Raw genomic sequence first — 17569 nt, 5'->3', positions numbered from 1 at the left:
TCAGCCCCAAAATTTCAGGCGTTACTCCAGGCATGCAAAAGAGCGAGCCTCTTAGGCTTTCTCCACAAATTAGAGAACTGAAAAAGGAGAAACAGACCCAACAGCCAATGGCATCCTGTGGATGTACTGATCAGATGAAGTTAACTTCCTTTTCCCTCCAGGCTGGAACTGTTTCATGCCCACTGTGTGCACCCTCTTTACCAGCTGGGTTGGGACTTAACAGTGGTGACACCTTGCACAGTCATCTTTCAGGCAATGGCAGGAAAGACAACAAAAAAGGCGAAACCACAAAGGGAAGTGGGGGAGTGCTAGTGTTGTGCAGTAAGCTTCATCTAGGAAAGTGAGTTTTAGATAATCTGATTTCTACCATTTGTGGGTTACACAGCTTAAAGCCCCCATCCTCACTTAAAAAAAGCCCCACAAAATACAACCTTCAGAACTCTAGCTTTTTAATAATTATTTCAATGGTTGTACAGACTTCATAAAGTAAATATTTAAAAATGGGATAACATTTATTTAATCACAACTCTCCCAGTGGAGCACTTCACACAAGGGCAGGTGTTTGTGTATGACTGATTATGGAAACTAAAGCAGAACTGAACACTAGAAATGAGTATTAAAGGTCTGTGCTGACATTATATTTTAGGAGATTTTACAATAATCCTAGAAAATGAGTCAAAAAATACTTCTGAAAAATGAAGAAATCTATAGTGAGGTGAAGTCATTCAGGTATTCGCAGGCTTTGGCGAGCCGATTAACTCGGTCACTGAGGTAGATCCTATGTTTAGCAGCTTCATTGTCCTCCTGAAGGAGATGGCTTAACTTGTCTTTTTCTTGCAAAAGATGCAACATTGTGGTCTGTAAGTTATCCCCGAAGTCGTGAAGGGCAGAAGACAGGATGATCAGAGGTATCTGATTGGAGAGGCGTTTAGTTGCTCCCTGCAAGAAGGGGAAAAAAACGCAGAAGACTTGTTTCCCAAAAAGAACTAAAAAAGGAAGGGGCTATAGGTAATCTGGTAAGAAGTGACAGCATGTTTTTTAAAATGTGTTGAGTTATGGTTCAAGAAGTGAGTGCTTCTAGGAACTAAAAAACTGTTTGATATTAGTCTCTTTTGTGCCTAAAGATCTAAAAATTAAGAGTTACAGGAATGTCAGCCGTTGCTTTTTTTCCTCAGCAAACTAAACCCAAGGCAGGCTGTTCCCTGCTTAGCTCTGCCAGCTATCATTGGTATATGAGGACATACCTGACAAATAGCACTTGTGAACAATTTCTGGCATCAAACCTGTCTTCTCTGAACACTACCAATCTGTTATGGTACAGGAAATCAAACAGCGTTTTTTCCCAAAGGTGGTAAATTCCTGTGTTTAGATGGTATTTCTGACATGGTTGTCCTTTTAAGTGTAAGACAGCTTTGGAGTAAGCTTTAGCCTTAAGGGAAAATATCTTCAGCAATAGTGAGGTTAGACTGTGCCTACATTACATCTATTGATATCTCAATGAGGTAGTTTTCTGTGTAACCTGATAAACTGTCTAATCTAGTTATTTATGGAAATTGAAACAGATTGATGTAGAAGGGCTTGTGGGGCCCTTTCCCCAGAGACACTCGCAGGGCTTGGGGGCTTAGCTGGTGCTCTTGGGTGATGGGATATTCAAAACCTCCCCAATACTGGGAGGGAACTGCCTCCAGCCCTCCTGGTGCCAGGTGAGCACTTGCACCTGAGTAACTGGCTGCAATTGAGAGGTGCCATCTTCCTTTCTTTTTGTGGCACCTGAATTGAAAATGGTAGTGGGAAGACCAGGTAGAAGCACATTTGATTTGTAGGTCCTATAGGGTTTAGGCAGCCCATTTCCAGAGAAGTCTGAGGTCTTTCTGTCTTTAGATACCTCTGGAACTCAGTGGCTGCAAATCTGTTGAGTACAAGGATGGGGCTGAGCTCAAGCTGAAAAATACCTAAGACTAGCTGTTTAGTTTTTCTTTCTAGTTTGCAGAGATCTAGTCAATAGCAAGCAGTTTGGCAGAGTCAGCTAAAGCACTTACTGAGCCTACGTATTCTCTAGGCACGACTGACCATGGTGGGAGGGAGCCTAGGTGCTTTAAATATGGGTGTTTTTCTGGAGCCAAACTCTACCCAGAATCTTGAGAGTCCTACCATAGGTGACACAGATTCATGCATGCCATTTTCAAAGGCCATGGACACTTAAGAGCTTCCATTTCATTCAAACTGTGTTTGGCCTTGCATAAGTCCCATAGAGATATGATATTGTGGCATTTGTTATTGTTGAAAATGGTGCTTAGGGCATTTACAAAACCATATAACTAGCATCTAAGATGTTTGTGTCATAGCAGAGAGTATAGCGGGGCGGTAGGGAAGAGCTGATGCAGTTCTGCCTTTGTCTCTTGGTCTCTGAAAGCCAGTGGTTTTCTTTCCATCACCCTGAGCAGCCTGAACATTTAATTGCAGGAATTTGTCAAAACGTTGATATTGAAATTCAAGGTGAGCTGCTACCTACCTTACTGCATTATTAATATTGAATTTGTTGCTTTCTGAGGGAGTTTTACAAAACAAAGATCAAAAGTAAATCCTGATACTGCATGTTCTCTGCTGTCTATAACATGATCCTTTGTTAAAACACCCCATTTGTCTTCAGAGACCTAACTTCTATGAAACTATCTGCAATACAGCATACATGCTCTGATCTCTACAGATAGCTGAATTCATTTTAACTTAACATTTTATTATCGCTCCTTCTGTCACATTAGTTTAGGATCTGACTGCACGCCACTGATACCACTTTATGCTGGCAGCAGGAATATGCAGAGGGGCTTGAGGCTGACCTGAGCTCTCAGACGCTGTGCCAAATGCCGAAGTGCTGTATATAATGTTATTAAGCTTGTGGAAACTTGTGTTATTTGAAAACCGTGAGACAAACTTGCAGTGGGGAAAGCAATCCTAGGACTGTTACTTCCTTTGCTGGAGAGGAGTGCTTGCCACCAACTCAATATCAATAACTTCTAATTATAGAATCATAGAATCATAGAATGGTTTGGGTTGGAAGGGACCTTAAAGATCATCTAGTTCCAACCCCCCTGCCACGGGCAGGGACACCTTCCACGAGACCAGGTTGCTCAAAGCCCCATCCAGCCTGGCCTTGAACACTGCCAGGGAGGGGGCATCCACAACTTCTCTGGGCAACCCATTCCAGTGTCTCACCACCCTCACTGTAAATCACTGTACCTTGCAGTGTGCAACTACTTCTCCCCAGCAACTGTGCTGACGCAGCCCATCAGACCAGCTTTGTCCTGGCATTTTCGTCACTGGTCAGAAGCTCTGATTAATTCGTACTGAAGCTGTACATGTACCTGGACGAGACACTTACACCCTCTGGCTACTATTTCCTGCATAGTAGTAGTAGTATTGCATGAAATACTCATTGACTACAGTGAGATCTGGACAAGGGGTATACACTATAGCATTCAGGGTGCAGAAGAACTGCTGTATCGCAGTCTGTAAACTCACGTTGAAATAGGCCTTCGTGTGAGAAACCATTTCCTGGACAAAGGAAGGCTCTTGAACTGAAGCTGATCCAACATGCAATGCTTTCTCATTGCCAAATTTGGTAATGTTTTCTCTCGTAACAGACTTTAATTCGTCAATGTAAAGGTCATCCTGGCAGTATACAATTCTCTCCATTTTAAACTGGGTCCGGATATATCTTTCAGCCTCCGCGGCTTGTTTCGCTCTAATGTCTTCAATTCTGATCTAGGAAAGAAGAATAACAAATTCTCAGACATTTGCTTCCTTTGCAAAGGTGCCAGTGCTTAGCAGTGTCTCCAGGGAATGGCAAGGTGGGCACAATGTTCAACAGTCCTTGCTGCAGCACTGTCTAATCCCGGGCTGGCTCTTGGGAACATGGAGTAATGCTTTAGATTCTGGTTCCTCTGTTGTGGAAGAGCAGGAAACCGTGGCAGTTTTGTCCCCTCCTTAAACACGAGTGGAATCAGTGAAAACCTGGTGCTTGGAGCCCGAAGGAAAATACAAGGTTGACAGGAACAAGCAGCAATGGCCAGCCGTGAGTTCAGCCTGCAGCCTGCCCTTGGCCTTTGCATGCATTTTGTTTGCATCTCCCTCTTGCAGTAGGCAATGACAGGGGGCACTGATGTGAACTCTATTGCCCCTCCTGCCCTTCTCAAAAACCGCAGCCTCCTATCCATTGTCAGCAAACCAACCCTGTCTAACACCCTCACTGTCTGGCGCTTTTATTTCAGTAATCTCATCCTTTCTGGCCTTTTTTGATACTTCCACCTAAAAGTCTGTGGAGGACAGCAAAGTTTCCTCAGTCATCCTCAAATTCCCTTCAAATGCTTTCCTAGCATCCCTAAGGAAGCATCCAATCTTTTTTTCTCATCTTCAGTGTCTACAAGAACTTCCTCCTTTCATTCTTCTCACTGTGTTACACCTAAAGACCCTGCCTAAACACCTCTGTGTTAGGCTGAAATAGCTTATTTGCTTACTGTCGAGCTGGCCTGGGAGCTTGGTAGGGTTTGGCCATGCAAGTCAAATAGAAAACCCTCTATTTCACTCATATTTGCCTTTGATTTTCCTTTTTAAGCAGTACCCTGTGAGCGGACTCTACTTCCTGGCTGTCCAGCATTGCTTCTCATCTCTTCCTCAAAACTCTTTCTGAGAAAAGGCCTTCAATGACATCCACATCATTTAACTCCACCCTAAAACATGCAATCCCCTGAATTGTGAACAGTCACCTTCTAACTCTCTCATGGTTGAATTATTTTTGGCTTGTTTGCTGCTGCTTCATTTCATCAAAGATGAGATTCCTGCATTGGCTAACACCCTGGCTTGCCTTTCAGAGAGGGCAAAGCACTGTTTAGAGCTCTGAGGCTACCCACACACTTACAAATCATTACAGGACTTGAATTTGAAATTAATGATAAACTCTTCAAGGCAGCCATACCAAGTTTTCTTTGCATTGTGTTGCATGCATCAAGAGTGTGACCAGAATGAATGAGGAATATGTGTTTTAGAGCATGTCAGAGTTGTTCCGAAAGGCAAAATGCACTTGCATTAGTGCCATTATAAACATGATATCATTTTCAAGCTCTACCTTATTTTATAAAAACCATAGGCCTGCAAGCAATTCCACATTTTCATAAGGGTAATGCAATGGGACAGGTACTGTAAGCATGGCTGTATTTATAAATGCCATTCTGTCTTGCTCTTGTCTTAACTCAGATTATAGGTAGTGTCTCACCTTAGTAGCTCTGTTTAGATTGTGGAAATGAGCAAAATGCCTTTTAGTGAGGTCCATAAATCTCTCTTCAACCAGTCCTAAGGGAAGAACAGACCAACAAAATAAAGTCAGGTAAGCAAGTGAGGTTTTAAAGCTATTGTTAATATGAGACTTGGGAAAACTACTCATTTTCTGTATTCATCCAGAAATAGCTGAGCAGCTGTACTGATGCACTATGCCTTTATGACCAATACAAACGAGTAGGAATTTGTATTTCTAGGTCTAAGAGTGTGAACCATTAAAGACTTCCTGGAGCTAGTTAACACCTGAGATTCAATATCACTGACATTTCTTTGATAAAGCAATTTCTGTGCTTACAGCTGTGTCTGAACAGATGTGCAATCACTTGGCCATGTAAGCACATCTGCACCTCACCTCCTGAGTGGCCTCCCCAGGAAGAGGGGCTAGCACATATAGTAAAGAGCACCGAGTCTGGCACAGATGCCATAGCTGCCTTCTAAGGCAAACATAGGAGAGAGAGGATCATGACATACTTTTTCCTTAGGTGCTTTTTACTGGATGAACTCTGTACCCTTTCCCTAACCCTCAGCAGTCACTGTGCAATACATACGTCATGCAAAGGATTGGCAAAGAAGCTGGGTTCCCAGTTCAGGTTTGTGAATGCCACTCCTCGGGTCTGGGAATACCAAGCTGCTTGGCTGGCACCAGGTACTTCTACCATACTTTTTCTTTACCATGTTATTTATTATAGTTACTTTCTAACACGCTTCCGCCAGCCACTGGGAAAAGTATTAACAAATGTTGGAGACCATGTGTAGAGACTGAAGGCTATAGAGAAGAAGCAAGCCTCCAGGTTGAATCAGATTCACTTCCCCACTCTGAAGTATCCTGTCTGGAGCTCTTGCTCCAGCAGTAAGAACGTCAGTTTATCCTGGAAAAAAAATTGTCAGGCACACCAGTGTCTCCCACGCAACAGCGTCACGTGGCCTGCAAGACGTACTGATCACGTTGTTCAGGATCTCAATGGCTGGCTCCTCCAGTTCTACGATTTGCTCTTTTATAATGTCCTCAAATGTCCTGTGATTGGAAAAGCCTGGGAACTCCCGTCCACGATACTGGTCTTCATATTTCCACACTTTACTGGGTACATTTTTTTTAACTGTAATATTAAAATAACATTGATTTACTACTAAATAACTCAATTTATAAATTTCAGATTTAAGAAGGAAGTCTATTTCTCTTTGAAATGCTCTTGAGAAGAACAACTACTGAGATGATATTTCAAGCAATAATGTTACTACAGAACTGAGCTAACACACATTATCGCTCAGTGAATGAGCCATCTCACACACTCGATCAAGCAGCTAACTGACAGAAAGCAATCCAGAAATTATGATGGGACTCAAAAATACTGGTTCTTCTTGGAATTGCTACCCCCACAGAAATGGCCATTACCAGTCACTTCTGAGTTTTAAAAAACACAGAATAAAACAAAAACCCAAACTCACTAAACTGTCTTATTCCAGGGAATCTACTGTTGACTAGATGTTTTTATTTAAGATATTGCAGTCAATATTTCTTTGTTGAAATTATTCGAATTTGCCATCTTAAATGAGGTACATTCCTTTGAATTGGTTTACATATTCAGGCACAGATGTGTTTCTAAGTGTTTTGAAAGGTTTTGATATTGCCCTATTTTGGGACCAAATTTGTGAATCGTGGATCAAGTGCACATGTGGAAGTAGAAATCAAGCCATGAATGCATTCAATTCTAACATTCAGATATAGGAGTCCATGGTTGGGTAATAAAAAAAAAAAAAAAGAAAAAGAAAAGACAGAAAGAGATGTGAAGTATCTGGTTCAGAGTCTGAAAATGTACCTGTGCAGTTAAGGTAGTACAAAGCTGTAACACGGCCACAAGAATATCTATCATCTTTGCAACAGAAAGTTCAAGGCTTCAAGTATCTGAAGTATCTGCTCTTGTTAATACTTTCATTCATCATACGAAAGCTGAAGTTAAACAGAATCATCTGACATGCAGTGATGTACCTTCAGAAATCCTAGCGGTGGCTGATAACAATGCGTTTCATTGAGGAAGGGCTCGCTAAGGCTACCTCTGGTTTTCAAGATACGTAAGTAAACTTACTGTGCTGCACATGCAAATACTTCACCTGAGCATATGTACACGTGATTTTGGGGTAGTGTATCTTCATCAAGAGCTGTGCTGTTGTAAGAGCTGCTGTGTGCTGCTACCTTGATCCTGTTGTGAAGTCGGACGTATTAGTTTAAATCAATGGGGATAACCTGAAAGTGCCCAGATGATTCCTCACTGTGGTTCGGCTGCCGTGTGATGCCTTGCGTATCTTCTGCAACTCAGTTGCTCTTTGTCCTTTGAAGAAGCTGCATCATTCTGCTAGTGCTTTCTGCTGTTTTCACATCTATTTCTTCATGCCTTCATTGTCTTATTCTTCTATTCCTCTCCATAAAATCATGTTGATTGGCTTGGTACTTCATGGATGGGACATAAGAGTCATTGACATACACCAATATCTGTCTGTATGTCCCTCTTCACATATATGCATATATATATATATATATACACACATTTGTCTCTGGCTGATGGCACCTTTGCAGCCTATTTGTACCTATCATTTTAGAGTCACTAGTGATGTTGACACAGATGTGCATCAAAGACTAAAAGAACTTGTTTCAAGAGCTACTGCTTGATTGGCAGCTGATGCTATTTCATCTCTTAAGAGTAAATGATAGGGTCTCTGAGTGATGTGAAGAAGATGCTGCAAAAGATGTTGAGTGTACAGCAGAGTTCAGTCTGTATGTATCACCCTCCACCTCAGCTTAGAACTGAGTTCAGTTAGGCAATTACCAAGGTGGATGATGCAGAAAGGGGTGCTCTTTACAACCTTGTGGTTATTTCAGGCTCACAATTGCTTTCTCCAATCCTTAACCAGAGCTAAAGTAGAACAAAAAAAGATCAAAATTCCAAAGGATTCCTAATAATAATAATAGTAATGGAATTATAACAAATTTATTATATAATTTAAATACGTTATTATTATAGTTGTTGTTGTTATTATTATTATTATTTAGTGTTGGTGTTAGTTTTGTTGCTGCTATTTAGAAGAGTGGTTCAGAGAATCACCAACCAGTTCTGTGCCAGGGTCCACACTCCTGATTTTATTGCTTTGCTGGGAGAAGAGAGACATCCACTGATCTCTTTGTAATGACAGCATTTAACGCAAGCTGGGTCTTTGTTCCCAAGGACAAAAGAATAACTTGTCTAACACTAGAACAGATGAATGCTCCTAGCTTCTTGTTTTTCACTGTCTTGAAAACAACCCGTTGATGATGCTATGTCTTGATTTAAAAGCAAGAGAATGGAATCTCAGTCAGCTGCCAGTATTGTTTTCTATGCTTACCCTTTGCAGCACACTCCAGGAGAGCCACTCCCCATGTTTGAAACTCTCTGCGGATTTTTGCAAACAGTCTGATTTCATTTCCAAACAACTGTTCCTCTCCACGTATTGTCTGGGAGATGTCTTGATTAAAGAGCTTGATCAACTGTAATGAATTAAAGAACAAGCAAGCAATGTAGTAAAGTTTCATTTCTTCAGACTAACTTGTGTATGTTAAGTAAATCTGTGGTCATTTGATGTTAAAGCAGGGACATGGTTCATTGAAAACTTCCCTTCCTTATCTTTTATGCTCTTAGCTGCTGTTTTTTTTTTTCTTTTAATCAAAACCAGCACAGCTACAGGAGAACAAACTTGATACTCTTTGTTGTTGTTGTTGTTGGGTTTTTTGTGGTTTTTGTTTTGTTTTCCTGTGAACCTAGAACCATTTACCAAATTCTAATTAACTAGACTTATATGAAGTCTTTGAAGGCTGATGAGCCTTCATAAGCACCTCTGGTGGCCTGCCGAAAGCTTACTGTGAGGGATTAGCTCCCCAAGATGAGACATGTAGATAGGTTTGCAAACCATATTTTGATACCAGGAATGCATTTAATCTTATGAATGCTGTAACAATGGAAACTCTTCAAAATGTTGGGCAGTCAGGAGTATAATTTTTACCTCTCTGAGATGCTTGATTTTGACCAGTCAACTGAGTTGTTTTTCAGTTATCTTGTCACATAATCACAGGAAAAAAATTGCTAGCAGGGGCCACAAGATTCTGTGGTCCATTATTTTTGCAGGTGTGGTGTATTCCTGACAGAGGTTTGTCTATGTTACTCTCAAAACACTTCAGTGACAGATACCACAAGCTTCCTAGTGGTCAATGCTGACAACTTGCTAACTTTAGGTAGTTTCTTTTTCTCCCACATTTACCTCCTCGCTCTGCTCCATGACCAAACAAATATTGATACTTACATCTGTGAGGAAAATCAACTTCTCAGACTCTGTGCTGGGTGTGACTCTTCTATACTTCTGTAGATCCTGTAAGGTTCTTTGGAGCATCTCACGTATTTGTTTCTCTAGTGTTGGCAAAGTTTTCTGGAGGAGTAGACAGTAAAGAAGGACATTGAGATAGGTTGAACATGTCTGTTTGTGGAAGGAAACCAAAATCCCTCTAAGAGTGACTTACACCTGCACATGATCTTTCCTGATCTTAGGAATCCAAGAGCTCTCTGTCCTTGCATCCCATGCCTGATAGTGGGATAGCATGGAAGTGCAAATATGGCCTTCATTGAGAGAAGGCAGGTGGTTAGGGTCTTCCAGAGAAATCAGGCTGGACCTCACTGGGAGGTGGGCAGAGTAGCTGTAGTCTAGGGCAACACTTCACCTACAGTGAGCCAAAATCTATGTCCTCACAGGTTGCGGCAGGGAAGTGGTGATGTGGGGAATATACTGACCCCTCCACTCCTGATAAATACCTGATTGAACGCAGCTGTTTTGTTGGTTATTTTATGTAAGGTTACATAAATACATATTTTTTTGTCCTTCAGGACTGAATTTAGAGGTTCCCTGTATTTTAGCATTTTTCCTTAATGGAATAAGATATATTACTTACAGATATTTGTATATAAAATTAAAAACCCGATATGCTTATATTAGTATAGTAATATAATAAAACAACTAGATCTTACTTGAGATTTTGAAGACTTTTTCATTAAATAGGAATTATTGTGTTTTAGTAATCTCATAGCAGTAACTTGTCACCCAGCTGATCAACACTCTTCACAAACAAAAAAAAAATATCATGGCTACCATTGAAAAGGCAGGAGTTATGAGTCACATGTAGATGAAATGATTTGCCTATTGTCATTCTTCAGCTTAAAGGCAAATCTGAGGACAGAGCATGGGTTTCTTTACCTCTAACTCTCAGTTCAATTTGCTCTCAGATTGATGGACTGAGGGATAATTAAGTACTATCTCTGCATATAAAGATGCAATCCCATTGCAATCAATTGCAATCCAAGGTTGAAGGGCTGAACTTATTTTTAGATAGTAACTGATACAAACAGCTTAGTATGGCACCTCTGTTACTTACAGTAATATGTTTCACAAGTTCATTTGTGAGCTTCTCTGCCAGTTGAGGGATAGTAGCCCTTCCTTCTTTCATAAGAATTCTGCAAAAAACAGGAAAAGGCGGTTTTGGATAGACCATGTGTGCAGGACAAGGAGGCAGCACTGATGCTCTGCTCTATTTTCACTAGTTCTACTACACTAACTCAGTAAAGAAAGGGCCCTCTGGGGAGTGCTAGTACAGATGTGGCAGCAGCCCAGGACTCTCTGGGCACCATGGCTTTTATGCAAGATTTGTTTGACAGCTACTGCTACTGGTTAAGCAAAGGGAAACAGAAGAATCTGAAAACAGTGAATACTACAGCAGATTAATGTCCTGCTGTATTATTTCTGCGTGTGTGAAATACACTGATTCAAAAACCTTTTCACCTGCCATTCTCTGTATTAGGATTGATTTGCTGCTGAGTCATCTTCTGGGGAAATGTGTCCCTTAGCACACGCAGTTTCCTTTCTCACGCTGAGTTTCACTGTGTTTTCCAGTGAATAGAAATATTTTGGTGTTGGACTTGAAGTGCTCAGATGCTTAACCTGATTTCCTTGGGACTATTCTGACTTCTGAAGTTCATTGCACTTTTCCCAGGGTTAAGGAAAGATATATATCAAACTTGCATCCAAACTACATTTAAAAAGTTTATTTGACATGTGAAATTCTTCTGGCTTACTGGAATGCAACACTACATGGGCAATGAGAAATAGCAAGTATAATTAATACCTGTTTGTAACCCTAATTTAAATTTCAGCAAGTCAACAGGAAACTTTGAAGTGACAGTATGTTTTCGATTAGGTCCTTTCTGTGAGAAGTACCTGAAATGTTTGTGAGTCTCAAAGAATATTCTCTCCTGCTGGAGCGCAGCAGCCAAGGACATTTTGTTGCAGATGTCCTGCTGCCCACGACACTTCACGATCATGTAACCTTTTCTGAGGGGAATGACCAGGTTTCGCACTATGTTAACGACAGACTCTTCGGTTCCTCTGTCCACCAGGTCGGGTTTTGTGAGGATACCTGTGAAGTTATCCAAGGAGAAAGTTAATTGAGCGCAGAAGTTGAAGGTGTGAGAGGTGCAGTAGGACATCCCACCACCAGAGCAGGAACTCTCTCTACCATGTTTTACAAAGCAACTTCTCTTAGTTTTGTTTTCTCTCTCTTAGAAAGCCCTCAGCTCCTGGGCTTTGCACTGTAAAACTTGCTCTACAGTTGGCCTCTCACCATGCTTTTTGTCTTGCAAACCTTTTTAATAGGCAGCAGCAAAGCTTTCCTGCCATTAACTCTGAGATTTTCAATTTCCATTTATTCATAACATGAATGCCAGTAAGACTCAAAATTGAAGGATTCTTAGAGTTACTGGATCATGTCAAGCTTTAGACTGTTTATTTAGGCTGTTTTCTTTTTTTTCCTTCTTCTAGTAGCTAATTTCACAGATCTGGTGTGGAATACAGAACATCAGAGCTTAATGGAAAAAAAGAATTGCCCTTCTCTTCAACTTGTAGCTTAAAAAATGCCTCACCTAGTGTCCTTTCTCCATTGGGGTCCACCTCTTGAGCCATTTTCAGTGCTTCCGTTGTTGCAATATCCACATTACATGGCACCACTACCAAATTGAGTGTCTCTTTGCAGCCAATAACTTTTTTAAGTAGCATTTTGATCTGCAATGCAATGCAGCAGTAATGAAGTTCAGTGAAATCAGATGCTTGCATGTAGGATGTGACCACTCCTAGCAATACGAGCCACTGTCTGATGACATTAAATGTCACATATACTGAGGATAGTATTACATGCTAAAGGATGGCATGGAAATGAGTCAGCAGAAGAATGCAGCCTCTTTTCATATGCAAGATTAATCTAAACATCTAGCATGAATGAGACCAGACTGTTGTTATGCGTGTGCTGACAGCTATGTAAAGTTTAACATCTCATGCATATAATCTTTCATTATGGAAATATTAAAGGTATTTCATAAATAATCACATGTAAGAGAAAAAAAGTTCTGATGTCTAGGTACACACTTATGGAAAGAAAGCAAGTTAGATTATGCTGATAAATCTCAAATTTGTATCATCTCTGAACGGAGAGCAAGCGTATTTGGCTCATAATTCAGTGGAGTATTTGTGAAAAAAACCAAGTTGCACATGACATCTAGTCTGCTGGGATCCCTTAAGGGATGAGAAAAAACAGGACAGCTAGCATGGGCAGCTCCCTCCTGCACGACAGGGCAGACAGTAGATCCTGGACCTCACTGTTCCTATCGGCAGTTCCTTGCCTGAAAAATAGGCCTGTTTGTTAGTGTAGCTCTATTGCTGGCTCAGAAGCCCAGCATAATAACTCCAGCATTCTACGGCAAAGGCTCGCATATGAGGTAGGTTACAGAAGTGACCCTGTGCACAGGTTGGCTTATGAGACTGAATTTTACCTGTTGCCCAATGTCTTTTGGCTGATTCCCCATGGCCACTCTGGCAATTCCAGGAAGATCAATTAGTGTCAGATCTGGGACATCTGGGGACCAAATTTCTAGGGAAATTAGTTCTCCGCTAATGGCACCTCTAGTACCAGCCACAATATCCTGTACTGCAAGGAGAAAAGAGCAAGGCAATGAATACAAGCTTCAAACAATGCATGAAAACGAAGTTGAACACAATGACTTTGAGAAGTACCTACTACCACCTAAGGTTCTTTTAGGCTTGGCTTTTTATTGGATCGAGCCACAGACGTAAATCCCTTTATGCAAAAATCTAAGGAAATTATTATGCAACACGTGGATATGTGGAGTCCTTTTGGAATGTGAACTGTAATATTTTACAGAGCATGTACTTATGAACTCTCATATATGCAGACAAAATACATGTAAATAAACCACAACAAAAGTGATCAGATAGAATACTGGTCAGTTGTAGAAACGCTTCCTCAACATCAAGACACTTTATAAGCATTAATTAATTCTTGGCTACCTTGAAAGATAAATAGGTGTTATTCTATATTCTTCATATTTGGATAAAGAGGTTGAGAGATCAAGTAATTTATCCCAAATCTTATAAGGCAGTAATGCTTGAACTGTGTACAGCACAGAGAAGCAAGGAAACCCCAAAGTTATTCTCATGAGAGATTTTCAGCTCTGTAATTAGCTTAATCAATTCATACCACTTGCCTTGCCAGTTTTGGAAGGATATATTGAAAATATTCAAATAATATATTGAAAAGCTAATGAAAAAACATTAGGACAAATAACAATGTTGCAGAGCTGTGCTAGTCAAGGAAATAAGGACAATCCAACTTTCACATTTAGGGCAAGTGCTTACTGCCCTTTGTATAAGAAAACTGTTTCCTTACACAGCATGAAATATTATAAAAGTAAAGCTGTGACATGGGAAGGGCAATGATTGAAGCTGTGGTCACACTAGCTGGCAGAAGCTCTATATGCCCTCCATTCTGCAAAACCATAAGATTTCCAGCCACAGACACCTCAAGCATTCTCTGAGCTTTTGAACTGATGACAGAAACGATTTAGGGCTTTGCATGTTTACAATTTGACAAACAACCTCCTCAAATCAGGCAGACAGCATCCAGCTGAGGACACAGCCTGAGCTTTTATCAGACATCATGGATCATCTTCACCACTGAAGTAATAAGTAGTACAACTCTCTTGAGAGAGTTATATCATGCTACCCCACCTTCTTCTGCTCTGAATTCAACTCGTGGCTACAATCACTGTGTTAGTCTGGGAACTGCTGCTCAGTCTAAGAAAAGTGGAGAAAGGATTCAGAGGAGATTGAGCAAGCCAAATCAGAGTGGAACACGTTACAACTCACCTTCTCTTATTGCTTTCTCCACCTCAGAGGCATTCTGAAGCTCTGTGCTGACGTTGCGGTAACAAATTTTCCCTTTCCATGCCTGGCTGGCAGGTATTCTTTTCAGTTTAAGTTCCAAGGGACATCGAGTAACAATACCTGCAGCAGTTCCAAAGACAGAGGTAACTCAGCAGTTACGCATGATACACAGCCATGGACTGCATGGTGTACACAGTGTTGCCTAGTACTTGGCACAGAGACACAGAAATGTTCCAAGAGACATTGCCAAAGGGTTCTCGTCTGACTTCTCGCTCAGAGTAGGACTGTCACTGGCACTAGATGAGGTCATCCACGGCTCTGTCCAGCCACGTCTTGTCTTGCAGACCTCTAAGGATGGAGATTTGCATGCCTTTGGGTGACCCGTTTCAGTGCTGCACCTACATTCTGCGAAAACCTTTTCCTGAAGTCCAGCCTGAAAGACTAGACGGTATTGTCAACTCATACAGAACTTGCAGAACTTTTAAGTGTGTGTATACACACACACAGAGCTAGAAAGTGAATCTTCTGGAGCTGCAAAGGCTTCCAACAATCTTCCCTGACTCAAATAACACCCAAGGCACATGTTTGTAAGTAAAGATCTTTGAGCATTTTTTGCCAAAAAAGGTATCTGTAAGAAAAATCTTGTTAAAAAACCCAAACGCAAATTTCAAAACTAGTCTTCCATGTGAAACCAATACTCTGCTGCACTGCTCTTCTGGGAAATGCACAGAGTCAGCTGATGCTACCCTTCAGTCCGTCCACAGTTCGGGGCAAGTACACTACACTATACTCTTCTTACTCCTGGTCTCTTGACCACCCAGAACATGTGCCTTGTTGGAGTTACCCTGCAGTGCGCCACCAGCACATCCATTTCTTCTACTGGAAGCCAGAGCTGAGAAGTCCCCTGGACTCTCACAACTTAGTTATAATCTCAGTCACGGAGTTATCCAATACTAGACCAAAATAATAAAAAAAAAAAAATCCCTTCCACCTCATCAAAGTGAAATTCATGTGAAAACCTGAGAAGGTAAATTCCTACCATTGCCCCTAGGAAGAGCAACACCAGACAGGGCTTCTAGGACGGAGCTTTTCCCGGAGCTCTGGTCTCCGATCACTGCGATCGCAGGCAAAGCCAGGTCTTTTTCTACTCCGAGTTCTCTTAGGCTGTCAATGAGATCAATGCAGGGTCGGATCTTTTCCTCATATTGGTTGTACAAGGTATGTTCTGCTCCCTGCTAGAATTAAACTTACAATGAATTTTCCATAATTCTAAAATAAGTTGCTTTCACAAAAAAAAAACATTTTAGGCATCTTTTTCAGTTCATCATCCTCTAGTAATCCTTATGTACTGGCATCAAGACATCAAAAGCATTCTGCTGTAGCATCCTTAACAGGTGGCTAAAGTTTTTTAGATCTTCATGGGCCTTCTTGCTTTGCCTCCTTTTAGGCTAGGGTGAGGGATGAATATGAGCGATTTGTTTTAAATAACTGGTTATTGTCAATTTTTAATTTTGATACACATGCCAGATATTAACACAGGCTCTTCATTTTCATGAAATCAAACTAAGTAATTTCCAGCCCTTTAGAAAACTGGTCCACCTACTGTTAAATATGCCCAGATAAAGTGTATAAAGATCAGCTTGGTCTCTTCTCCCTGTCTTTCTCTCTGCGTTCCAGTCTGACTGTTGCATTTAGAAATGCAATTTTGAGAATACCAATATTTAACAGACCCTAACAGGCCAGACACATTCATACCTGTTTTTTTGAAAAGAAAAATTGAAGTTTCCCACCATCACCTTTGTCTAAGAAAGCCACCTCTAAAAATATGTCTATCAATCAATCACATGTAATCAAACAGAGCAGATTTTTCTTTCAAGATGAGAAAGACAGCACACATTACTGGAGGCAGGTATTTTAAAACCTGATTGGTAACCCCTTCCCACTATCTTTATTATGATGTTTACTAGCTAGTAAATCCTAACAATTCTCAAGGAACTTCATTAATTATGACACAGACTTAAAAACATTCTGTTTTCAGTGTCAAATATTCAACACAAGTTATTTTTCACCTTTTTTTGTATTTCTGTTGAACGTAGCAGAGCCTCAAGTAAAAAATATCTCAAATTTTCGGATTTCTGTTCAACATTTGTTAATTGTTTCCAATGAAACAGACACACGTTACACATCAAATTGGCTGCTAGGCTGCTGCCATCCTATTTTTTTACACTTGTATTTTTTATGCCTGCAGATTAATTGTGGGTACCTATCTTCCTAGTTACACCAATGACTGCTTGGCCCTGATTCCAAAAGCATCCCTATGCTTAGACCTAACAAGTGCAGATTGCCTAAAGACACAAGGGAATTCATTCTGGGCCACAAAGTGGAACACAGGAGCAAGAGTGGGGAGGATCTATGCCCTCTTCTGGTATCTGCCTTACCTTGTCCTGTTCTCCTTGAAACTGTTTCTTCAACTCCTGCTCATAGGTAGGCTTTCTCTCAGTCATGTTCTCCGACGTCAGAAGACCTTCATCTTCTGTGTCTGATGGTAAAGGTACTGCAAAAGCTTCTAAATATGATTGTAAGGAACGTGATGGAAAAATATCTTTCTTCAGGGCAAGTTTGTTTTTTTCAGAAAGTTGTTTGAATGATGATACACTCTTATTATCCATGGTCTGCTGATTATTTGGCCTACCACGTAGGTTGTCCGTAAATGCTTCACTGAATAGTGATTACTGTCTGGTCCAACCACTCTTTTGTACAGCTTCTGAAATCAAACATGGGGCACTGAGTGACTCCAGCTTGCAACGGTGATCATAGCACAGAAAATCAAACACCACTTTTATTTACTGATTCAAACCCTTGGTGGATATCAAGTGCCACAGTTCTTTTCAAATCACTAAAATTGCTCTCCAGAGGACAGACTTGAAACACTTCTCCC

The 17569-nt window shown here is 40.8% G+C and overlaps 1 protein-coding gene across 1 annotated transcript; it reads right to left on the bottom strand.

Annotated features, from left to right (window-relative positions):
* Positions 1–476: 476 nt before the first annotated feature.
* On the bottom strand, positions 477–17300 carry LOC137677686 (interferon-induced GTP-binding protein Mx-like). The gene is made up of 13 exons (XM_068425153.1): positions 17070–17300; positions 15671–15866; positions 14614–14751; positions 13221–13375; positions 12318–12456; positions 11617–11815; positions 10778–10856; positions 9658–9780; positions 8707–8848; positions 6270–6428; positions 5270–5346; positions 3520–3762; positions 477–939 (listed from the first exon to the last, which is right to left on the bottom strand). Exons 1-13 carry the CDS (start codon positions 17298–17300, stop codon positions 706–708), a joined length of 2115 nt encoding a protein of 704 aa, XP_068281254.1. The 3' UTR covers positions 477–705.
* Between the last annotated feature and the right edge of the window lie 269 nt (positions 17301–17569).

Source organism: Nyctibius grandis, chromosome 2 (assembly GCF_013368605.1).
Source record: "Nyctibius grandis isolate bNycGra1 chromosome 2, bNycGra1.pri, whole genome shotgun sequence".
In the NCBI taxonomy this organism is placed as follows: domain Eukaryota; kingdom Metazoa; phylum Chordata; class Aves; order Nyctibiiformes; family Nyctibiidae; genus Nyctibius; species Nyctibius grandis.
The sequence above is the reverse complement of the archived record's forward strand: the minus strand, read 5'-3'. Positions and strand labels throughout refer to the sequence as shown.

Coding starts and splice junctions, on each gene's coding strand:
- LOC137677686 (XM_068425153.1), bottom strand. CDS start 17,300: ATGGATAATAAGAGTGTATCATCATTCAAACAACTTTCTGAAAAAAAC. Junction 11,816..12,317: donor CAATGGAGAAAGGACACTAG/GTGAGGCATTTT, acceptor ATAACTTCACAG/GTATCCTCACAAAACCCGAC. Junction 3,763..5,269: donor ATCTAAACAGAGCTACTAAG/GTGAGACACTAC, acceptor CTTCTTTCCTAG/ATCAGAATTGAAGACATTAG.